Here is a 24,272-nt window from a genome sequence, read left to right as displayed (position 1 = left end):
GGGGAGCCGGACTGCTCACCGCAATGCCTCCTGGGAGAGGGAGTTTGCGCTGGGTACACCCAATTACAAAGAGCCCAGAGAGAACTACAAATCCGGGAGCGCTGCGCGCGGTACCGGGCTGCCACGCCCCTGGGCTGAACTCCAGGCCTCCGCCCCTCTCTCGCAGCAGCTCCGGCCGGGCGCAGAGGGGAGGCTGCAGAGAGCGGGCGTGGAGGTGGGTGCCGCGCGGCCTGGGGCGCGAGGCTCAGGTATAGCCGGTGAGGGGGGCGCGGGCCCACCCGTGCACCTGTCCTGTCACGTGAGGTCATCTAGCCTACCATAGCCTCGCCATTCTCATCTGTGCAATGGGGATGGTAACTCCTGTGGCTGCAGGGGAGGGGGCGCTTAATCGAGGAGAGGAGGCGGAGCTGGTGGAATCGAGGAAGGAGCCCGAATGGATGGCGATGGTAGGAAAAGCCGAAATAATGAGGTTGAGACTGTTGGGAGTTTTTGGCGGGTGAGAAGGGGAACACGCGTTAGGTCAGAGAGGGGGACTCCAGGGCTGGGGAGTGCGTGCTGGGAGTGCCGATGAAGCAGGCTGAGGTTGGGTTGGGTGGAATAGGCCCAAAAGCACTTGGGAAGAAGGAGCGGAGAGAAAAATGAAAAGGACGCCTCCCAGCCCTGGAAAGCCCAGTGTCGACTTCGCTGATCGAATTGGGGAAAGGGGTTGCCCGAGTGCGCCAACACCTGTGAATGCACACAATGCCTTCCTTTTCTTGTGACTAGAAATAAAGAGCCCAGCCCTCGAACTCAGTGCGTCACACACATGATCTCATTCAACCCCCACACCCTGTAAAGGCGTCACCATATCTGTTTACAGGTGAGGAACCTGAGGCTCAGAGAAGTGAAGTGACTTGCCCCAAACCACCCAGGACTCCTTACTTAAGAGAACAGGCAGAGGTTTAGTCTGGAGTCGGTGGTAGGGAAGGAAAAAAAGCTGTGATGCCTTGCCTTTTGCAGGTTGTGTGACAGGACCTGCTTCCTCAACCCTTCTGAAAGCCAGCCAACCTGTAAGGCAGCCCTCCTATGGCTATTGTGAGGATGAAATGGGGAGATGGATTTAAAATCCCTTTGTTTACAAACTCATTGTTAGGAGCAGGAAAACCTAACATAAGGGAAAGTGTTTGGAATGGGGCGCTTGTGCCAAAAGAAAATCACAAGATGAAGCCTGAGAATGTGCTGAGAGAATGAAGGAAAATTTTGGAACAGGGTGGGGGATGGTAATTGTTGTTGGGATCCTGGAACAGGTGAGAGAACATTGTGCTGTGCAAATGAGGAAGCCAGGTTGCCAGGTCAGATGGCTTTCCTCCAGCAGCCTACCTCCTTTCCCTAGCTCAGGGACTACTTGGGCAGCTCACTCCAGGGCCCAGGAGTCACCTGAGTCTAGGTAATAACCTTTCCCTGTACAGTGTGGGTTGTGGGGATAATGGAACAGCCTGTGGGCTGCTTAGAGATGTGAACTGGGCGAAAGAGGGCTAAAATTATAGCTGTTGGGGGTAGGGAGGCCAGGAAGAGAAGGTGAAAGGCAGTCCCCAGGGCTGTGAGCCAGTCTGTATGCTGGTGGGTTGAGTAGGGTGGGAAAGCCTCACCGGGTATAGTGGGAGACACATCACATTACCCACTCGGAGCATTTTCATCCTCGAAATTTACCCAACCACGTTCTCTCCAGCTCCCACACAATGGGGCTTTTGCATTTACTTCCATGTGGCCGCCTGGACCTTGCCCTGGGCCCTAGATTCCAAATTGAAAATTCAAGAGAGTATTTCCAAAATAGAAAGTTTTAAACATTCTGGAGAGAGTGATAAATCTCCCTTTTGGTAGATGACTGTCATTCTAGGGTGAGGAAAATGGATCTGACTAAACGGGAAGTACTTTCTTTCCCTTCCCCTACCTGCCTGCTCTAGGGGTACAGAGAGGGGAGATCCCAGCCCCAGCAAGGTGGCACCCATCTACTTAAGTAGAATGGGACTTGGTAAGGGGTGAGAATAAAACTCTGCAGATGCAGAGAAAGAAGGAATGACTTGGAGCTGAGGGGCCTGGCAGGTGAATGGGACTTGCCTTTACAGTGCAGGCAGAGAGGATGGTAGGTGCCAAATTGCAGAGGTGGGAGAGGGCCTGGCACGAAAGTAGAGCTAATAATAGTACAGGCATACCTCAGAGATGTTACAGGTTCGGTTCCAGGCCACCGCAATAAACGAGTATTGCAATAAAGCAAGTCATTGATTCTTTTGCAGGTGGAGGGGCTTGCCTTCCATTTGTAAAAAACAACTGTGAAGCACAACAAAAAGAGGTCCATCTGTAGCTGAGCTCAACCTGCAGCAGGTGCCTAGCACAGTAATAATGTCAGCCATCATTATCACTGCTGCTATGTTATGATGACGGTGACACCATGCATCCAGGAACTGGTCCCCCCCGAAGCTAGTTAAGTGGCAGAGCCTGATTCCAACACTGGCCCAGGTGATGGCAAATCCCATGCCCTTGTCTTCCCGCCTCAAAGCCCATCCAGTTTTTTCTGATCGTCCACAGCATTTGTGAGGCCCGGAAGTGGCCCCCGTCTGTGGACATTCTCCATGAGCCCTGACGGGAGTTTCTTCCCTTCTGTAGAAGCAGAGGCTCTGGCTTCAGGAAACAGCAGAAACAAGGTCTGAACAGCCATCTTCTCCCAGCCTGGATCCCCACAGGGAGGCTGGCAGGCCTAGCGGTACAGTTTCTGTAGACAGAGGGGCTCTGTCGGTGACCTTTTCCTACTGTGGGCTATTACATCTTAGCCTTTGTTGGCTTCCTCCTCCTCCAAAGCACAGCGACGCATGGAGATTTTCAGTGCTTCTTAGTCATAGTAATAAATCTGTTCATTGGACTTGGGCACTCTGACTGGAACTTTACATCTGTGGGAAAGTGTTCTTTTCTTTCCCCTTCTTTCAAAATAAAGGTATTTTTAGAATGTTCAAGCCTACAGAAAAGCTTAAAGAATAGCCTTTCACCTAGATGCACCAGCTCACTTTGCTGATTTTGCTTTTACACACACTTTCTTCTGCTAAACTATTTGAAAGTTACAGACATCTGGACACTTGACTCCTAAATTCTTTAGCAGGTATCTCCTAATTATAATATTCTACAATAACCGTAATACCATTATCATTCTCAAGAAAATTAGCAAGAAGTCAATATTATCTAATAAACATTGATACTCAAATTTATCCAGCTGCCAAAAATCTTATGGAGATTTTTTAAAATCAGATGCTGTCAAGATTCATGCATTGCATTTAGTTATACCTTTAAGCAACTCATTTGAACTAGATAGAGCCCTTCTACCTGTTTAAATTTGTTTGATTATATTATCAATGATTAAATTTTTCTGATAATATATACAGTACTTCTTACTGCATCACATTGGGGCATATGATATCAGGTCCTACTACCCATGAATGCTAAACTTACTGGCTAAGGCCATGACAGCCTGATCTCGCCATGGAAAGGTAAGTTTTCCCCCAGGTAATTAATAAGTAATCTGTGGAGTGAGTCTCTGAGACTTGGAATTGTGTGTTCATGATAACCTTTCACTCCATATCCATGGCTGATCCTTGCCTGAATTGCAACACTGAGGATTACAGATGGTAATTTTCTAATTATGCCATTCTTACTATATTTATTAGCTGGTATTCTGTGTTAGGGAATAACTTTTCCTCTGTGTGTGTGTCTGTGTGTCTTTCTCACTCCCTCTGCTTTTCTTCTTTTTTTCTTTTTGTAGTAACAGACTCCTGATTTTTTTAAGAGGTCAGTGTATTACAACCCATTATCATCACTGATCTTTTCAGTACTCAGACTATCCCAAATTCAGCCAATGAGAATCCCTTCGTGCCAGCTCCTGTGTTCTTTTGCATTGTTTTTTTATTGAGATACAATTGACATATAACATTGTATTAGTTTTAGATGTACAACATAATGATTTGACATGTATAATTTGAGAAATTATTGCCATAATACATTAGTTAACATCAACACATACAGTTACTAAAACTTTTTGGTTTTGATAAGGACTTTTAAGATCTTCTGTGTTCTTTTGACATGACCTCATTAATCTTTTATTGCTTCTTTCCTACCTGGAAAGAGACATTCCAGGCTCACCTTGACTTTTCCTATCAAAGTCCTGGAATAGTCCATGTTTGTTTTTTTATTTTTGTTTTTAGGAAACACTGATTTGGGGTTTTTTTTGTAGGACATAACATTTAGAAACTAGGACCTGGGGTCATATTTGCTCGTTTTTACTGGGGTATCATTTCTAGGCTCTTAGAGCCCAGCCAAGAAATGATGGATAATCATTGCTTAATAGATTCATTGTAGTTACCACAGCTGGTTCTGACTGTGTAAAAGGAGTATATGGCATGGAAAATAGTTTCACTGTGGAAGCTCCGTGAGCAGGGAATTGCGCAGAAAAAGCCCATGCCTTTTCCAGGGCTCCAAGAATGTACAGGCTATTAGCTAGGGCCTCTGTGGCTGGGTTCAGTCCCTTGCTCAAAACTCAAATTGGAGAAGACACCCCAGGCTGCCTCCAAAGGACTGGTTCTCTGAGCACTGTCCAAACCCAGATCCTCCCAGAGGCCGTGACTCAAAGGTCAGGAATGCACAATGCCCTCAGCCAGGGATTCATCCTCTGTGTTTGTGAAATGAAGACTACGTGGCCCGTCTTGCCAGGGTCCCAGAGCTGTGGTGCAGACACATGTTTTGTAATTGCTGACAAGTCTTTTCAACATGCACTACAAAAATTCCTTCTCTTTTTCACTCTTTGCTTTATAGTTCAATTTAATATATTGTACTAATATAACTATCTTTTTTCAAATATTGTTTCAGATTATCACTCATCAACTTTTCCAAACTGAGATTTTAATCTTCTTAAAACCTTTTTTAAATTATTTTTATTGTATTTTTTTCCATTACCATTTATCCCCCTTATTGCCACAGTGTGCCCCCCACCCCCAGCACAATCCCCACACGTTGTCCATGTCCGTGGGTCCTTTTTCCTTTTGGTTCTATCCTTCCACCCCCCTCACCTCCCCCAGAGCTGTCAGCCTGCTCTCTCTCTCAGTCTGCCTGTTTTGCTTGTTAATTCAGTTTGTTCATTAGACTCCACATGAGTGAAGTCACATGGTACTTGTCTTTCTCTGACTGGCTTATTTCACTCAGCATAATGTTCTCCAGGTCCATCCATGCTGTCGCAAAGGGTAAAAGTTTCTTCTTTTTTGTGGCCCAGTAATATTCCATTGTGTCAGTGTCCCATAGTTGTTTTATGTGCTTACCTACCAATGGACACTTGGGCTGCTTCCAAACTGTGGTGATTGTAAATAATGCTGAGATGAACACAGGGGTCCTTATGTTCTTTCAAATGAGTGTCTCAGGTTCCTTAGGATAAATTGCCAGAAGTAGAATCACTGAGTCACAAGACAGTTCCACTTTACATTTTTTCATTGATCTCCACACTGCTTTCCACAGTGGCTGCACTAATCTGCATTCCCACCAACAGTGCAAAAGGGTTCCCCTTTCTCCACATCCTTGCCAGCGCTTGTGTGTTGATTTATTGATGATGGTCATTCTGACAGGTGTGAGGTGATATTTCATCATGGTTTTTTAAAAGGTTTTATCTATTTTTAAACAGAGGGAAAGGGGAGGGAGAAAGAGAAGAGAAACATCAATGTGTGGTTCCCTCTCAAGCACCCCTACTGGGGACCTGCTCTGCAGCCCAGGCATGTGCCTTAACTGGGAATCAAACCCTTTGGTTTGCAGGCCGGTGCTCAATTCCCTGAGCCATACGAGCCAGAGCTGTCTTTTTATTGTTGATGGTTTCCTTTGCTGTGCAAAACTTGTACATTTGATGTAGTCCCATTTGTTATTTTTTTCTTTTGTTTCCCTTGCCTAAGGAGATACATCAGATAAAATATTGCTATGAGCAATGTTCAAGATTTCACTGCCTATGTTTTCTTCTAGGAATTTTATGGTTTCGGGTCTAACATTTAAGTCTTTAATCCATGTTTTAATTTATTCTTGTTTGTGGCATAAGAAGGTGATCTAGCTTCATTTTTCTGCACGTATCTGCCCGATTTTCCCAACACCACTTATGAATAAACTATCTTTAGCCCATTGTATGTGCTTGCTCCCTCTGTCAAATATTAATTGACTATAAAGGTGTAGGCTTAAATACTATTGGGATGTGGATTCGGATAGCATAATAACTATAATTAATTTTAGAACAACTTTAAGAACAACTCTCAGAAGAATCACAGCTATCTGTTCAAATCCTATTTGTGCTTCCTAATAAAATGTCACAGCCTGGGTTACTAGAGGCAGCACAGGCTTTGGAGAAACGCCTCACCGGTAATTCTAACCCTGCTGCCTCGAACTGTGGTCCTAAGCTGCTGCCTTCACTACTCTGCTTCAGTTTTATAATCCTAAAAATTTGGGGTGATGATTGTACCTACCTCACAGCATCCGTGTGGTATTTTAATGAAGTAACCTATAGGAAAATGTTTTCCATAGCTCGGGGCCACGTCCTAGGTGTTCAGGAAATGTCGATTCTCTGTGCCCTGGTCTTTTTGTAGGTCAGAACCAAATTGAGGTGGTAGGTGTGAGAGCACCTGGTTAAGAGGGAGTAAAGGCACAAGTGACAGACGTCTGCGAGGGCCTTGGCCGTGGAATACCCAAACAGGAGCGTTGTTGCTCACAGCACAGAGTCTGCGGTCAGGCCTAGGCTCAAGTCCAGGCTCTGCCCCTGCTTTGGGCAAGTTACTTCTCTGAGCCTCAGGTTCCCATTTGTGGAATAGAGGTAATACTCTCCTCATTTAGGGTTTAAGTGAGTCAATATGTATAATGCATCTAATACAGGTGTGGTGCATGATAAGCACCCCTCAAGCATAAGCTGTGTCCCTCACAAGGCCTGAGAGGCCCATGAGTACCAGGACGTAGTTTTAAAGTAAGTCTCTCTAGAGTGCTGTCTTGCTCCCCTTCCTTATAGGACATCTCCTCTTAAAGAATTCTATTTGTGTCACAATTAGGGGTTGCAACCAGGTGATTTTCAGGTCCTAGACTGGAATTGCCCTTCTGGTGGCACCAGACTGGGCCTTAAGACCCCCTCTCTTGTGGGCCACAGACCCTCTCAGGGAGGGGAGAGTTCCGGTCTCAACTCCCCCTGGCCTTGCCTGCCGGGTCAGAGGATCAGCATGGCACCATTTCCTGGTTTGACACCAGTGGCTTTTCTCAGAGAGGGAGGTGAGGCTGATCTTTTTCTTGGTTCAAGTTGAGAGGCAGATTTGGAAAGGCGCCCAAGAAAAACACTCATTCACACACGGTGGTGGGATTCCTTGATCTCCCACTTCCTGGTTCAGTTTGCATTTCCGTGCACCTTTTTTAATCTGGCTTTTAAAAACCCGACTTTCCGTGTTTTGCTGCTTTGTCCTTAGACGTCACGAGTCGCCTTTGCTATGGAAGAGTTTCGATTCTCAGTGAGCTTGTCCTATGTCAGCTATGGAGGGGCTCTGGGCCATCCTGGGGTCCCATCCCCATGTCCTCAGATGTGAGTGGGCACAGCTGCTGGCTGGCAGCAGACTAGCTGCCCCAGTCTGGCCTGGACAGAGGGTGAGAGAGTATGCATCTCTCACTCACACTGGGAGCCCATAGTGGGAAGGGGAAACGACCAGAGGTGCTGGATGCACACAGACCGGAGTCAGATCCCAGCTCATCCAGTGACAACCTTTCTGAACCTCGGTATCCTCATCTTAAATTGGAAATGAGATAGTATGTGTCTCACAGGGTGCTTGTGAAGACATCAGGTGAGGAAGTGCACATAAAGCATGTAGCACCAAAGTATCATTCTCTGTACTTTTCTATATATTTTTATTAAATAAAATGCTACCAAGTGTTACATGAGGCTCTTCACACTGTAAAAACAGGAGGTGTGCACTCAGCAGGTAGTGGCTGCAGAGCAGCGTTTTAAAAGGCTGCTTCAGGGACTCTCACACTGATTAAAACTGTTACAGCCGTTTGTTGCCATTACAACTTAGGGGCCTGTGCAGGGGGAAGAGAATTGTGTGTCCTGAGCAAGTCACCAGTCTTTCTGAGTCTCGGTTTCCTATCTGCCAACAGGGAGAATGATGCCTACGTTGTAGGACTGCTGTAAGAATTAAAAGGGCTGATGAGTGTAAAGACCTTGGATGTAGTAAAGCCCTCAGCAAATGTGCATCCCTCCCCTCTCTCAGGGCCTCTCTGCTGCCCGCCCCTCACCCCCCATCACTGCAGTGCTGCCAGCACCTGCTGGGTGCTAGGCGGAGAACATGCAGACATGGGAAACGTGCCATTGCTCTCAAGGAGATCACAAACTAGGCAGTGGTTTTCAACAACAATTTTTATCACAACCCAAAGTATGCAGATACACTGTATATCACAGTCCAGTTCATACACACACGCACAACTAAAACAAGTTTCATAACAATATATGCACATAACTGGTCATAACCTACTGTATGGGTTTTGTGACACAATCATAACTTTTTTTTATTAAGGCATAATTTGTATACAGTAAAATTCACCCTTTTTAGGTATACAGTTGTGTGAATTTTTATAATCTATACAGTCATTTGGCCACCACCACATCAAAATATAGATTATTTCTGTCACTCCAAAATATTCCCTCACGCTGTTAGGTAGGGCAAGGGTATTGAGGTCTGGGCAGTTCTTACTAAACTCTATTCTTGTCCAATGTTAAAATGTAGCACAGTATTTTGCAGATGCAGCTGTAACCAGAGGAGCTTGACCCTACCCCAACAGGGTCAGTTTAGCTAACTGCAAAGAAGAAATCAACATGTAATCAACCAAATAGTGCATATAAGTACTGACTTAGGGTCATGTGGAAGCTCTATGCAAAACTGTTTCCCACAGTGGTTATACCACTGGGCATCCTCACCAGCAGTGTCAGGGTTTCTGCTGCTCTGTGTACTCGCCAGCATTTGTACTGTCGAGTTTTTTATTTGTCACTTTAAATAGGAAGGTAGCAGTATCTAACTGTGGTTTCATGTCCCTGGTGACCAGTGATGGTGAGCATCTTTTCATGTATTTATCATCTGTATATATCTTCTTTGGTGAAGTGTTTGTTCAGATGTTTTACCCATTTTTTTAGAGCATTGTCTGTTTTCTTCTTATTGAGTTTTGAGAGTTCTTTATATATTCTGGTTAAAACCCCTGTATCAGATAGGTGTTTTGCCAAGTATTTTATCCCAGTCTTTGTCTAATTTTTACTTTCTTAACAGTGTCTTTTGAAGAGGTTTTCATTTGGATGAAGTCCAGTTTGTCAATTTTTTAATGGTTTGTGCCTTTTGGGTCCTACCCAGAAATCTTTGCCTGACCCAAAATCACAAAGATTTTCTCCTAGACATTTCATAGTTTTAAAAAGATTTACATTTAGGTCCATTGCCTATTTTGAGTTGTTTGTATATGGTGCAAGTTCTTTTTCACGTGTGGATGTCCAGTGAGCTGCATCTTGAAAAGGCCGGGAAGGAGGGCCCTGTGCCAAGCAGATCATGATGTGATGCAATGGTGGGCAGTGCTGGAGAGGACTGTTCAGGGGGCCCGGAAGCCCCAGGAGGAGAGCTATTAACCCACTGGAGGTTGGGGACAGCCTTACAGAGAGGCGGTGACTCATAGGCAGGGCCTTGAAGGTTCACAGCAAAGAAAGTGGAGAAGAGTGGTGTAAGGAGAGCAAAGGCAAGGCAGGGGACAGTGTGAGGGTGTGCGCTGTGGCTCCCGGAGTGGCAGAGCACAGCGTGGGGAGAGGGGCAGGTTAGCAGTGAGATGGGAAGAGCAAGGCGGGTTGGACAGGCGGCAGTGCTTCGGGAAGGTCAGTCTGCAGACTGAAATGGAAGGTGGGCAGAAAGAAGGCAGGGATCCAAGTGGGGATGTGAGGGGAGTGCAGGTGAGGCCTGAGCTCCAGGAGCAGCTATAGGGATGGGTTCAAGGAGACAACGTTGAGAAAAATTTTAGGGATAAGAAGTCAGAACTGCCCCCCAGGTCTTGGACTCAGGCAGCTGAGTGACTAGGAAGGGTTCATGGCAGGTTTGGGGAAGGAATTCTATGTTAGGCTTCTGGTAAGTACAGGATATCCAGGTGGAGATGTCCAGGAGGCCACTGGGTACACATTGGGGCTGGAGCTCAGTGAGGCTAGTTCATCCTCACCTGACCACAAACCCTCTGCCATACTCACGGCACTCCCCAGCCCCCCAGAGATGCCAGTTCCTGCCCCCTTGTGTCATTGTGCCTTTCACATGGGGCCTGAGCACTTATGATGGTTGACACCGTGGTGCTGCCACCAGAAAATAGGGGCTTGCATGACAGGGCTCTGTGACTCTTGGATACAGAGAGAACACCAGAGAGCAAAGTAGGGACCCTGCCTTCCAGCCAGCCTCCGCCCCAGTCTACTGGCTGTGCAGCTCTCTGTGCTGCTCTCCCCAGACATATGACCAGAGCCAGAGTGCAGAGGTGAGGGAGGCAGCCTGTCCATAAGCTGTCCCCCAACCTCCAGTGGGTTAATGGCTCTCCTCCTGGGGCTTCCGGGCCCCCTGAACAGTCCTCTCTAGCACTGCCCCCACCATTGCATCAGGTCATGATCTGCTTTGCACATGACCCTCCTTCCCCGCCTCTTCAAGACGCAGATCATTGGATACCCACATGTAAAAAAAGAACCTTAACCCATGTGCTCTGCTGCTTTTGCAGGAGGAATAGTAGTTTGGGTGCCTACCCAAGGGCCCTGGGGTATGTCCTGTGGCTCTTAACTGTCTCCTCCACCCCCAGTGCTCTGGGCTCTTTCACACTAATGCACAGAGATGGGGGGGGGGGTGTGGGCCACAGAACTGTCAGGAAAAGCAACCCAGCCTCTGACGCCTGAGCCTGTTCTTTCCATGGAGCTGAGCCACTGCATAGAACCTGGGCCTTAAGTCAAGGAGAGAGAGTGAAAACTAGAATATGCAAATTACTATCTGGAAAGAAAAGGAGGTTCTGGAATGAGGAAGGGGATGGCCTATTCCAGGACTCTGCCTGGGCCCTCTGGAAAGAATTGGCCAGACTCTGGCCCAAGATGAAGCATTTTCCCCAGCTGCAGGTCTGCACACAGCAGCTGTCCCTTCCTCACCCCACCTCTCTGTTAGCTCTCCCCACTGTCTCGCAGCCCATCTGCTTCAGGCCGCTGCTGATTTTACAACTGCATCATCAGCTTGTTTCTCTGCAGACACTCCAGATGGTTAAGTCCTTTCTGCTGTATCAAAATGCCCCATTAGACAGGGATGCAATCATGAGGGGACCCGACCCCCTCCCCAGACGGCTGGGTAAGGCAGCCAAGCATCACCTCAGTACTTGCGGTGGTGGGTCTCTATCCCCTGGAATAACGAGGTTTCAGTGCAGCCTACTCAGAAGGCAGACTTGTGGTCAGAAGTACTCGTGCATACTTGCCACCCTTGCAGAAGCCCCACACCCCCAACCTCTGTTTTCCTCTCTGGATAGTGAGCATGCCAAGGATTCATTCCTGACCTACTCCCACAGTGCCTGGTGCACCTCCCCTGTCACTGCACCCTCACTGCCTCTTACCTCAGCCTGTCCCACCAGCCTGGGCTCTTCTCAAGGTCAGCACTGGGGTCAATTCCTCTCTGTGCCACCCGCACCCAGCATCTGGAAAAGACTGCTGAATCTGTCCCATAGATTGGCTCTTGGGAAAGTATCATGTTGGAAGCAGAGATGGTGCATCCCCTGCTTTCTAAAATCTTAAAGAGAAGGTATAGAATGCAAGAGTTCAAGTTGAAGGAGATGCTAAAAGCTGTGAGATTAGTGGGCTAGGGAGGCTCTGTGAGAGCCCTCAGGAAGGGTGCTCAGTGGCAGACTGCACATTTGCACTGACCTCCAAGAAAGCTTCAGAGGACGCTGGGGTGCCACTGTGACAGGAAAGGACAGGCGACCAGGAGCCAAGAGCATCTTCTTGGCTGTTACAGGAAGGCAGGCTGTTACAGGAAGATGAGAGTCCAGAAAACGGTGTCATATAGAGTCCAAAGGGCTAACCATTGTGGGCCTGGTAGATAGATGGAAATGGCACTAGTCACAGCCATTTGTTGTCAATTTTTTTGAGATACAAAAAGAATTAAGCAAGGAGGCAACATTGCTACAGCAAAGAAGCACTAGGCCTGGAGTACAAATCTCATAGCATCTGTTAGGTACTTAAGAGTGTACCAGTCTTTGGCTAGTAAGCATTTACACAGTTTTCTGTCTCATATAAAGGGACCTGGTTTTAAATCCTGGTATGCCCCTTCACCTCACTGAGTGTGGGGAATAAATCCAGGCACAGTTTTTCTCATCTTCAGAAGATGGATGGGGGTATTGTCTGTGACAAAAGATATGTGAGTATTGTGTGTGCAAATGTAAGAGAGGGTGCATAGCGTTCAGTCCAGGCATGGTTTCGCTCTTTCCTTAGACCAGTGGTTCTCTGTCTTAACATTTAGAATTACTGAGGGCACTTTTTAATGCTGGGTAACATTCCTGACCAATTAAAACAACTGCTGGAAGGTGGGACACAGGCTTCATTTTTTTCTGTATTTAAACCATTTTTTAATTTTTCAATTATAGTTTATATGCATTGTTATGTTAGTTTCAAGTGTATACCCCAGGGATTAAACATTACATAGTTTACTAAGTGATCATACTGATAAATCTCACACCCATCTGACAACATACATAGTTATTCGAATATTACTTTGCATCCCCATGACTATTCTGTAACTACCAGTTTGTACTTCTTCATCCCCTCACCCTTTTCACCCATGACTCCAACCCCCCTCCCATCTGGCAACCATTAAAATGTTCTCTGGGTTTATGAGTCTGCTTCTGTTCTGCTTGTTGATTTATTTTGGTTTTTAGATTCTTCAATTGTTGATAGACATGTATTTATTGATATTTTATTGTTTATACAAGTTTTCATCTTCCTCTTCCTCCTCTTCTAGAAGAGCCTTTAACATTTCACATAATACTGGTTTTGTGGTGATGAACTCCTTTCGCTTTTTCTTGTTTGGAAAGCTCTTTATCTGTCCTTCGATTCTAAATGATAGCTTTTCTGGGTGAGTAATGTAGGTTGTAGGTCCTCGCTTTTCATCATTTTGAATATTTCTTCAAATCCCTTCTGACCTGCAAAGTTTCTGTTGAGAAATTAGCTGACAGTCTTACGGGAGCTCCTTTGTAGGTAACTGCTTTTCTCTTGCTACTCTTAAGATTCTCTCTGTCTTTAAGTTTTTGCATTGGAATTATGATGTGTCTTGGTGTGGGCCTCTTTGGATTCACTTGTTTGGTACTCCCTGCACTTCCTGGACTTGTATGTCTATTTCCTTCACCAAGTTAGGGAAGTTTTCTCCCATTATTGTTTCAAATAGGTTTTCGATTTCTTGTTCTCTCTTCTCCTTCCAGCGCCCCATCATGTGAATGTCGGTATGCTTTAAGTTGTCCCAGAGGCTCTTTACACTGTCCTCATTTTTTCTCAATCTTTTCTCTATTTGCTGTTCTAATTGGGTGTTTTTTGCTTCCTTATCTTCCAAACCTCTGATTTGATCATCAGCTTCATCTGCTCCACTGTTAATTCCCTATAGTGTATTCTTCATTTCAGTTAATGTACTTGTTTCTGACTGGCTTTTTCTAATGTTTTCTATCTCTGCTTTTATGTTTCCTCTTTGTTGAAGTTCTCACTAAGTTCATCTCCTCTTCCCCCAAGTTCATTGAGCATCCTTATAACCAGTGTTTTCAACTCTGCATCTAATAGATTGCGTGTCTTCATTTTGTCTAGTTCTTTTTCTGGAGTTTTGTTCTTTTTTTATTTGAGACATGTATCTTTGTCTCCTCACTTTGGCAGGCTCCTTGTGTTTTTTCTGTGTATTAGGTAGAGCTGCTACGTCCCCCAGGCTTGGGAGAGTGATCTAATGTAGTAGGTGTTTTGTAGGGTCTGGAGGCACAGCCTCCCCAGTCACGCAAGCCGGACGCTCAAGGTGAGTCCCCATGTGGGCTTTGTGTAGCCTCCTCTTGTGGAGCCTGGATTGCTGTTGGCACTTCAGTGGGAGGGATTTACCCGCAGGCTGATCAGCTGCAAGAACTGGCTGCAAACACCGACCTCCAACCACTGTGGAGGATCAGCTGTGCTTAGGCCCACCCCACAGAGCAGGACTTACTTCAGCGGCACTCTGGTGCCCACTGAATCCACTCCTCGAGAGTGTCGCTTGTGGAGGTGGTTGGGTGGTAGTGCTTCACCAGGATCTGACACTGTCCACTGGGTGTGCTGGCTCTGGGGCCTCCTGGGAGGCGCAGGCCAAAGTCAGCCACTGCCTGTGTCCTGTTTGCTGCCACCCACCATGAGCTACAAAGTGATCTGCAGATGGCTGCTACCTGTGCTGGGCTTGCAGGTGCCCAGGCAAGGCCAAGGTGCAAACGAAGGCTAGTTGCTGCTAGTGCAGGCTTGGGGCCACTTAGCAAGAGGTATGTGTCTTGCTGAGAACAGAAACTGCTTGTTTGAGAGATGTTAGGAAAATCTGAAGGATGAAAAGATGGGATATGGTATGGAAAAGCCACTGGAAATAGCTTGGGTGGGCCCAAAGGTTGCATGGGGCAGGGCCTCAGAGAATCACCAGGGCAGGGCAAATGGTGTGAGCCGATTGAGGGAGACTCATATATGGCACCTATATGCGGGCTCTGTAGGTGGAGGGCTCATCAAAAGAACAGTGGCCTCTGCCAGCACATCTGTCTGGGAGAAATCTTCCTCCCAACGCCCAGCTCTCACCCTGATACAGGACAATAGAGTTTTTCCCCTTATGTTTCTGGTGCTTTTCAAGCTGCTGCACCAGTGCTGGAGCTCAGAGGGAGTGAATCTGAGTAAGTTTGTGTACAGGCCCTTTAAAAGGAACTTCCAGGGGCTCCAGAATCCCTCCATCTCCCTCAGCCTCAATCCTTGCTGGGTTTAGAGCCAGAAGTTACTGGGACTTCTCTGTCTGGCACTGGAACCCTGTGCTGGGGGGCCTGGTGTGGGGTGGCACCCCTGGCTCCTCAGGGGTGACCTCTGTAGCCAAGATATCCCCCCCCCAATTTTTATCTGCCATACCTGGGTGTGGAACTAACCCATTCCACACCTCTGCCCCTTCTACTAGTCTTGATGTGGCTGCTTCTTTAATTCCCTAGTTGTAGGACTTCCATTCAGCCAGATTTCCTGTGGTTCTGAATGGTGGTGGTTCTGTAGTTTAGTTGTAATTGTGCCTTTTTGGCCAATTATGTGCCTTTTTTTTTAACTCCTCAGGGAACATAATATGCTTTCAACAGTGGCAGTTATAACCCATCCATTTGTTCATTAAGTATTAATTCATTTAACCTCAAAGACTATAAGCTTGATCTACAATAAGGAGTTGAGAACTGTGCCTACCCAGATGTTATGGACTGAATGTCTATGTCCCAAAAAAGTCATATTGAAATCCTAATCTCCAATGTGATAGTATAAAGAAATAGGACCTTTGGAAGGTGAGTAGGTCCTGAGAGTAGAGAACAGGATTAGTGCCCTTATAAGAGAGACCCCTGAGAGCTCTCCTGCCCCTTCTACCACATGAGGACGCAGAAGACAGATTCTGTCATGCCCACAACTTGATCTTTGACATCCAATCTCCAGAACTGTGAGAAGCAAGTGTTATTAAGACACCCAGTCTGTGATATAGCAGCTCCAACAGACTAAGACACCAGCTATGGTTGAGTAATGGTCATTTCTAACTTTCTCCTTCTCTAGGACTACTTCCCAGCACCCCAGCCTCCTGCCATGTCCGACCCCATCACACTCAATGTTGGGGGGAAGCTCTACACAACCTCATTAGCAACTTTGACCAGCTTCCCCGACTCCATGCTAGGTGCCATGTTCAGTGGGAAGATGCCCACCAAGAGGGACAGCCAGGGCAACTGCTTCATTGACCGGGATGGCAAAGTGTTCCGCTACATCCTCAATTTTCTACGGACCTCTCACCTGGACTTACCTGAGGACTTCCAGGAGATGGGCTTGCTCCGCAGGGAGGCTGACTTCTACCAGGTGCAGCCCCTGATCGAGGCACTGCAGGAGAAGGAGGTGGAGCTCTCTAAGGCAGAGAAGAATGCCATGCTCAACATCACGCTGAACCAGCGTGTGCAGACGGTCCACTTCACCGTGCGCGAGGCACCCCAGATCTACAGCCTCTCCTCCTCCAGCATGGAGGTCTTCAATGCCAACATCTTCAGCACCTCCTGCCTCTTCCTCAAGCTCCTTGGCTCCAAGCTCTTCTACTGCTCCAATGGCAACCTCTCCTCCATCACCAGCCACTTGCAGGACCCCAACCACCTGACTCTGGACTGGGTGGCCAATGTGGAGGGCCTCCCAGAGGAGGAGTACACCAAGCAGAACCTCAAGAGACTCTGGGTGGTACCAGCCAACAAGCAGATCAACAGCTTCCAGGTCTTTGTGGAGGAGGTGCTGAAAATTGCTCTAAGTGACGGCTTCTGCATCGATTCTTCTCACCCACATGCTCTGGATTTTATGAACAATAAAATTATTCGATTAATACGATACAGGTAAAAGGACCTCAAGCCACATTGGAGGGAGGCTCCCAAGAAGCTTCATACCAGCCAAGATCTTAGAGAGCGTCTCAGCAGCGGTGTGAGGCAGGGCACTCTACTAATCTGTTAATCGCATAGCAGGACTTGATTCCCCCCATGATGCAGTCCACCTGTAGGAATCCATGTGTCCTCAACAGATCCTCCTTTTTTCTTGCCATTTTGAGCTGGAGATGGGCAGTCTGTTACAAGAGGTGGAGAGTCTGCCCATGTGTCCTAAAGGAGGCCACCAGGGGGCTTTCTAGCTAGACAGAGGAGCAGCACTTCTGTCACAGACTCCAGCTCTCTCTCTACCACTGGGCAGCGCCTCACCTACCCATCTGAATGAGAGCCCCTGATGGAGGGGATGAGGTGAGAACAAGATGCTCCCTCCAGTTTCCCAGGATGGAAAGTACCCATGGCCCTCATCACCCCTGCTCCTCTGTCCGGAGGATGCAGCCAGGACCTTGGACTTGTTTGCCCAAGGGCAACCGTGTTTGACTGGATTGGAGAAACATTATGTTCTCAAAGCTGTCTCGGCCCCTGCTGGGGGAGCCAAGCTGTGGCATGGTCTACAGGAGTAAGTGTCCAAGCAGGGGTCAGAAGATGGGGATGTCCCTTTTGACTGGGTCAACTCTAAGCATTTGGGGATTTCTGGCTTCAGAAATGGGCTGCTGTCCCTGTGAAAGCTTGAAAATCTAGAGTCAGTGCAATGAAAGGCACCTCATACTGGGCCTGACTTTTATAATCCTTTCCCCAAGAATTAAGGTACCATTGAAACAAGTCATTTTAAACAAATATATTATGGACTCTCCAGGTTGAAAAGTAATTCAACAGTTGCGTAGTCCTCCCTCATCCCAGCACACCCCAGCACATTTGGGGATGAGTTTCTCTCCCCAGCACCTCCAGGCTGTCACCTCTCTCTGCTTGGCACACCTCCGGTGATGGGAAGGGTATCAGCCCTGAAGCAGCCCTTGCCATGGTTGGCTGGTACTGGCTGTTAGAAAGTTCTTATAGCAAGCCAAACTCTGTCCTTCCACTCCCATTTTCTGGTCTAATTCTCACCCAAACATGTATTTCTCTTTCAAAATAGTCACCTTGAGAGACACTCGTTCTGAAAATATTACTAGGATTCCCCTTAGGGCTCTGTCTTCAGAACCAAGGTGGGCCCTCTTCTATCCCCTGTAAGTCAGCTCTATTCTGTAAGGACTTTGCTTCCCCTGTGACCCCCACCTACCCACCTTTCTCACCAGCCACAACTCCAGATACCCTGAGCCCATCTTCTGTTGGAGGATGGAGATGTGCTGCCCCCGAGGAAGTGCCGCCAGCCCAGGGCCTCGGGAAGCAGTGTGCAGCTAGGAGCCTGCGTGGTCTGAGCCATAACGCTGCCCTTGGACTGACTGAGTGTCCAGCCCCTGAGACACCGTTCTGAAGGCAGTGGCCTTCCCCCGTAGTACTGTTCCTGGTCATAACCAAATCATGGACCTCCTTGGCATGAGATCTAGGGCAAGACACCCCAAGCCACTACTCCCCAGGGGGTGATGAGCAGTTCAGGCTTCCAAACTGCACATTATGATTCATCCCCAGAGTGAGTATGGCCTTGGGAGTCCCATAGTCCTTCCCACCGGGTAGGAGCCCTCAGACAAAGGCAGGAAAGCCTGCCAGCACAGGTGCCCAAGAGAGACAGGCTGAGGAAGGGTCTTCCCAGAGCTCTGCTCTGTGAGCAGGGAGCTTATACACTGGGCTGTGGGCAAGGCCGCATCCCTTAGGGAATACAGGCCTTTTCCTCCTACAGTGGGACCCAAGAGTGACAGCTGCCCCAGGCCACCAGGCCAGTGGTACTCAAATAGAAGCTATGACCACAACAAAACAGCTTAAGGAAGAATCTCATAAATTACCACTGCCCTTTTCTCCTCTCCTCAAAAATTCTTTTTCTCCCATCCTTTTGGTGCTTCTTAATTCAAGCAGCTTGACTTTAGAGAAAGTACAGAACCTGTGAAGCTACTAATGTGTTGTGTGACTTTATGCAAGTCACTCATTTCACTGAGCCACTTCTGTTTCTTCATCTGTGAAACGTGCATAACAGTAATACATAACCCTACCTACCTCACAGGGCTGTTGTGAGGATCAAATGAAATAATGTATGTGACAATACCATATAAATGATGAATAGTTGTTACTATTTTGTGTCTGCTTATAAGACAAAAAACCCTGGCCTTGGACACCTGGGTTTGAATTCTGGCTTCATCACTGCTATGTAACCTTGACAAGTCACTGGTCCTTTCTGATTTGTTTCCTCATCAGATAACGACCACACCTCCCAGGTTTACACAACTTAAATGAAATGCATGTGAAGAAAAAAATTTTTTAAGATTTATTTATTAATTTTTAGAGTGGAAGGGAGGGAGAAAGAGGAAGAGAAACATCAATGTATGGTTGCCTCTCGCACACTCCCTACTTGGGACCTGGCTGGAAACCCAGGCATGTGCCCTGACTGGGTTTCCTTTGGTTCACAGGTCGGCGCTCAATCCACTGAGCCACACCAACCAGGGCTGCATGTGAAAATTCTTAACTAGGCTGGCACACAGGAGCTCTGTATATGCTTGCTCTTTCAGGAGGTAGTAACAATGGACTTTTGGGCAGGGGTTACCACTTTAACAAGCCCTTCTGGAGTATGCGATGTGTGAGCCCTGAGGATGGAAACAGCCACAGATAAAAAACCTAGAGGTTTACACAGTGTGCTGTGGGAACTTGGGGAAAGGTTAATTCTCTGAGGGATGAATGGATGGTGCAGCTGGGCCTTTGAGGGTAGGCTGGACAGGCCCAGGAGCAGGCAGAGCAGGTAATGGAGGAAAGGTGAGCCTTCATGCAGAGACACAGCACAGTCACTATGCACGTGTCTCAGGTGAGTGCAGCCATCTGCTTAGCGAAACAGAGAACACTGAGCAGTGCGGGCAGCACCATCCCAGAGGACCGGTGAGTTGGAGTGAGTGTAGGCTGGCAGGCAGGGATGTGCTGTTGCTTGTCAGCCTCTCGCTGCCCTGAGGGAGGCCGGTGCTGATCAGTGACCTCAACCAGACTCAGTTCACTTAGCCTTGTGCACAGCCGAGAGCTGTGTTCCAAGGGAAGGCCAATTCCAGGCACACGTGAGTTTGTGAACTCTGTTCCTACCCTAGGCATGGTCCCAGGCTTCTAAAGAGACAGTGGTCAAGGGGACCTGAGACACCTTGATGTGACCCCATTGTGAAGGCTGCCACCAGAGGCCAACAGTGGCTACCGCTGACTGCTCCCTGTAACCTCATACCCTCAGGACCACCTGAAGCCCTTTGCCTTTTTATGAAGCGCAAGCTCTGTGACCCTCTGTTCTGCCTTTGAACCAGAGCTCCCTATGCCGAGGTGGCAGAGTACCCACCCTTGTCCACACCTCAATGCCCAACCTAGCCCTGGAGGCCAAGATGTGGTCACTGTGATTTATAAGTGGCCAAGTGGCCTCAAACGTAGCACTTGTGTAACTGTCCCTTTGTTCATTCCAAACTTTAAGCTCTCTTACAAATTACTCCTAAAACAGGCTACTGTGAGTGAGAGAATGGCCAAGGTCTGCCTTAGACCAATTTCTTTGCTCACATGACCAGCATGCCAGCCCATCTCTTCTCTGCACTGCGGTCTCTTCACACTGACCACCTGTGTCTGCCTGTGTCCCAGAGGGCTCAGGGCTGATGAGGGCAGCTAGCATGGAAACACCCTATGGCCGTCTGTAGAGCAGAGCAACCTTGACAATAGGCCCACCCCAGGGAAGGGGCCAGGCTTGTTTCCAGGCCCATAGGGCCCTAGGTCTAGCAGCACTGTCTGCCCAGACAGCCCCGTGACCCCAGCCTCCTTCAGAACCTTCAGGACAGCATGGCACCAAGCAGAACTGTGGAGACAGTCTAACGACAGGCTCCCCCCAGGCTGGGGCACAAGGACCAAGGAGGCCCTGAGGAGTAAAGTGGGTCTGTGGAAGCCAGAGGATCGCTGAGCAACTCATAGCAACCAGGACCCCACAAGACACAAAGGACAACAAAAGGAGCTCTGAACCCTGCTCTCTGGCTCTGACTTCTGTGCATGAAGTGCATGCCTGACCCTCGCTGCCCGGCCTCCTGGTCCTAGTGCCTGCCAACTTCCCTGGCCCTCCTGCCCCAAAGTACAGGGCACTGCAAAGCCTTTGTCAACATTCCCCAGGTAGCTGGCAGCCCTCGAGTGTTCTAAACTGTTCTCATGCCAGGTCTGTCCCCTTTTACTGAGTGGTTGGGTAAAGGCCTAGTTGAGACACATCTGAAATCCTCTAAGGACCCTGCCAGCCAAAGACAAAGGTTAAAGTGTTGTGACATGGGTACTTCCTCCCAACCCCAGTTAGTTCACTTTACAAACCCAGTACTGGATTTGCTAAATAAACACCCTTTTATCTGGCACATCAGCTCCTTCACATCACAGCTCCTTCATGTCCAGTTTCCTTTTGCCAAACCGTAGAACATGCCATGTCACCCCACACCTCTGGCGAGCCGCCCTTCACTGCTCTGTCTTCACAGCAAACACCTGCCCCTCCTCCCACAGTGCCTGCACCTCGCCTCCCTGGCTCTCCACATGGTTAGTCCCAAGCCCCTTTGTGCCACCAGGTCCCTGGCGAGATCATTTATCACAATGCGGTTCTTTATAAGCAGTGTGGTGCTGGTAAATATTGGGTTGGCCAAAAAGTCCGTATGGTTTTTTCCATAAGATAGAAGACAGATTTTTCATTTTCACCAATAACTTTCTTGATTTGGATATTTTGAATATGCCCACTATCTCCCATATGGTATAACATTGGTTGTTCTCAATGTGTTGCTGTGATCACTGTCAACTTCAACTGATCCACCCAACTGTGGAACATCGTGCAGTGAGAAATCTCTAGCATTAAACCACTTTTGACACATTTGATCAGTCACAGCACCTTCTGCACACACTGCACAAATCTTTTTTTGCATTTCAGTTGCATTTTTACCTTTCTTGAAATAATAAAGCATAATATGCTGAAAATGTTGCTTATTTTCTTCCTACTTTAATATTAAAATGACTACACAAAAATTCACCAATTTTGATGTTTTAAAAAAATGTACACTGATATGACAGCTGTCACAATACAATATAATGAAATGATTTAGAATAAAGCTAAAGACAACTAAGCAGTACGAGACCCATCTTATGGAAAAACCAAATGAATTTTTTTGGCCAACCCAATATTTATTTAACCAGCTCTCTGGGGGGGATAGCCCCAATTTGTAGCATTGGCCAATCTCCATGGTATAAATACTCTCGTGGTCGATTCCGAGCTACCAATGTGATGTGACTGTTCATCTGGGAGGAGAGGCACACAGTGGGCTTCAGGGAGCCAGAGTGGACCACCCGCAGCCACCGCCACGCATCCCCCGGGCGGCGTGCTTGCAAGGGCACGGGCGTGTTGCTCTTTGTATTGCCAGTGCCTGCCACACCGAATGTGCTCATTACGTCTGAGGGAACTCTGCCGCCTGTGAAGACATTTTTACCCCCCTGCATGATGTCTTCTCAAACTAATTCCCACTCAAAAGTGTTGCTCAAAATTTTTCCTACAGTACAAGAAAAAGTCCAAAGTTCTTAGCTCTTTAAAGACAGGCCTCAACCTACTTTAAGAGCACAGATGCTGGAGTCAGAGAATCTGTGCCTGGAATCAAATCCCAGACTTGTCACTTCACGGCTATGTGACCTTGGGCAAGTTATTTCATCTGTTCCCTTGTCTTGAATTTGAAAGTAGAGATAACAGTACCAAACCTGTATGGTTGTTGCAAGGGTTTGATGAGCTACTACATACATAGCTTTTTGAACAGTGCCTATATAAGTGCTACACTTAATATTTTCAGTTATCTCTCATCGCTGTCTTACCTGTTCACTCCCTCAGCGCCCACTACATAATCTATATATATAGATATATATATAATCTATTTATTATATATATAGATTATATATATATAGATATATAATATATATCTATATATATATATAGATTATGTATCTATATATATATATATGGATTTTCATCTCCTGACCTTTGCCCAAGCTATGCACACTGTGTGGAGTGTCCCATCCTCTCCTTTCCAGTGACCCAAACCCTGTCCACCCACATGGGACACCCTTCTCACCCTCCACTATCTCTCACTAAGACCTTCCCCCCTTTGGTCCTCCGGTGCCCACCTGGTTGGCGTCTCCATGGTCTCAGAATCAGATTTCCTCACATGTTCTGTTTACCCATATACTCTGTTAAGCACCTACTATATGCCAACCCCAGGGTGGGGCTCTGGGTAATCAACGGTGAACCTTATACATTCCTCCTTTGGAGAGAGTGGTGAGAGAGAGACAGGTAAACAAATTCCAAATGGTGGGCAGTGCTAAGGTGGACATCTGCTCCAGGTGGAGCGGACTGCACAGACGGGATAACTGGCTTTGGCAGTGACTTCTTGACATACATACCACTTTAGTTTACAAAGCACTGTGCTTCCTTCTTCCTCATTTAATCCACACAACAAGCAGTACATAGGGGTTCTTTTTTTTAATAGATGAGGACACAGGTTCAGAGGTGATAGATTATTTTCCCGCACCACACTATATGTAAGCACAATGTCTAGCACATAGTAGTCCTTTGGCTAATATTTATGAAATTGAATTAAATTTCATTTAATTTAAGCGGCCAAATTGAAGCCAAGAACCTACTCTGAATTCTTCTTTAGGATTGTTTCCAGTCCACTCTGAGGTCAAGGACAAAAGCAGGTTTCCAAGTGCCAGGCCCCTGACCCAGGCTTTTCCAGTGATGTTCCAGGTGACCGCAGGCAAACCACTCAGCCTGAAGGCTTCCTTGGCAAAATAGCAAGGCAGGACTCAATTCCACCTGTACAAGCTTCTTCTAGCAAGAGACTTGTAGCACTTGTAGACTTGTACAAACTTCTTCCTTCCAGCTCTGCTTGCACCTGGAGATGTACAAGCACGAAAAACCCCTGATGGGGCTGTCGTGGGGGCTCAGGCACAGACTGGCCCATGAGTCTTCCCCTAGCCTTTCATCCTGTGAACATGATACTCGGTGCTGGTGTGGTTCTGGGATTTTTGTATTTTCCCGTGGGAAACACCAGGCTTGTGAGGTGCTGCTGGGGCTAACACGGACGAGCAGGAAAAGTGGAGTCACTCAGATCACGTCTCCCTACTAACACTCCCAAGTGAAATCAGAAAGCTTTCGTGAGGATGGGCCTCCTTCCACTGAAACGTAGTGCCTCCCCGCTTCTCCTCAGAAGAGGCGGCAGGTTAGACAAGCTGAGCAGCCCCCCACACACCCCTGCCCATCATCACTCCCGAGCAGAGAGAGGGACTCCCTTGTCGGGCTGCTGAGACAGAGAACCGTCGGAGTGTAACATTCATTGGCTATGTTTTGGCATAGAATCTGAGAATGTTGTGCTACAAGGAAACTTGTCGCTGTCCAAAGTGAAGAGGAAAGACAACTGGCTTTGAGTCGAGCAGATCAAGTCCAACTCCTGACTCTGCCACATGACCTT

General features: G+C 47.5%; 1 protein-coding gene across 3 annotated transcripts; it reads left to right on the top strand.

Moving 5' to 3' along the window:
- The first annotated feature begins 177 nt into the window (after window positions 1-177).
- Window positions 178-18,857, top strand: KCTD21 (potassium channel tetramerization domain containing 21). Of its 3 annotated transcripts, none has more exons than XM_045818336.1 (2): window positions 178-214; window positions 15,857-18,857. In XM_045818336.1, the coding sequence occupies exon 2, from the start codon at window positions 15,887-15,889 to the stop codon at window positions 16,667-16,669; it is 783 nt and encodes a 260-aa protein (XP_045674292.1). In that variant the 5' UTR covers window positions 178-214; window positions 15,857-15,886; the 3' UTR covers window positions 16,670-18,857. The 3 variants fall into 3 exon arrangements, with proteins under 3 accessions (XP_045674292.1, XP_045674291.1, XP_045674293.1); XM_045818335.1 differs by having other exon boundaries at window positions 182-446; XM_045818337.1 differs by having other exon boundaries at window positions 211-248.
- The last annotated feature ends 5,415 nt before the right edge of the window (window positions 18,858-24,272 follow it).

This window comes from Phyllostomus hastatus, unplaced genomic scaffold, assembly GCF_019186645.2.
Source record: "Phyllostomus hastatus isolate PE091 unplaced genomic scaffold, TTU_PhHast_1.1 phas_scaffold_317, whole genome shotgun sequence".
NCBI classification, from domain to species: domain Eukaryota; kingdom Metazoa; phylum Chordata; class Mammalia; order Chiroptera; family Phyllostomidae; genus Phyllostomus; species Phyllostomus hastatus.
Note: the sequence above shows the minus strand (reverse complement) of the source record. Positions and strands in the feature narration are given on the sequence as shown.

Bases quoted from the DNA above. Each gene is read 5' to 3' on its own strand.
- KCTD21 (XM_045818335.1), top strand. From the start codon at position 345: ATGGGGATGGTAACTCCTGTGGCTGCAGGGGAGGGGGCGCTTAATCGA. The intron at 447-15,856 runs GTAGGAAAAGCC...CTCCTTCTCTAG, and splicing joins AGCCCGAATGGATGGCGATG to GACTACTTCCCAGCACCCCA.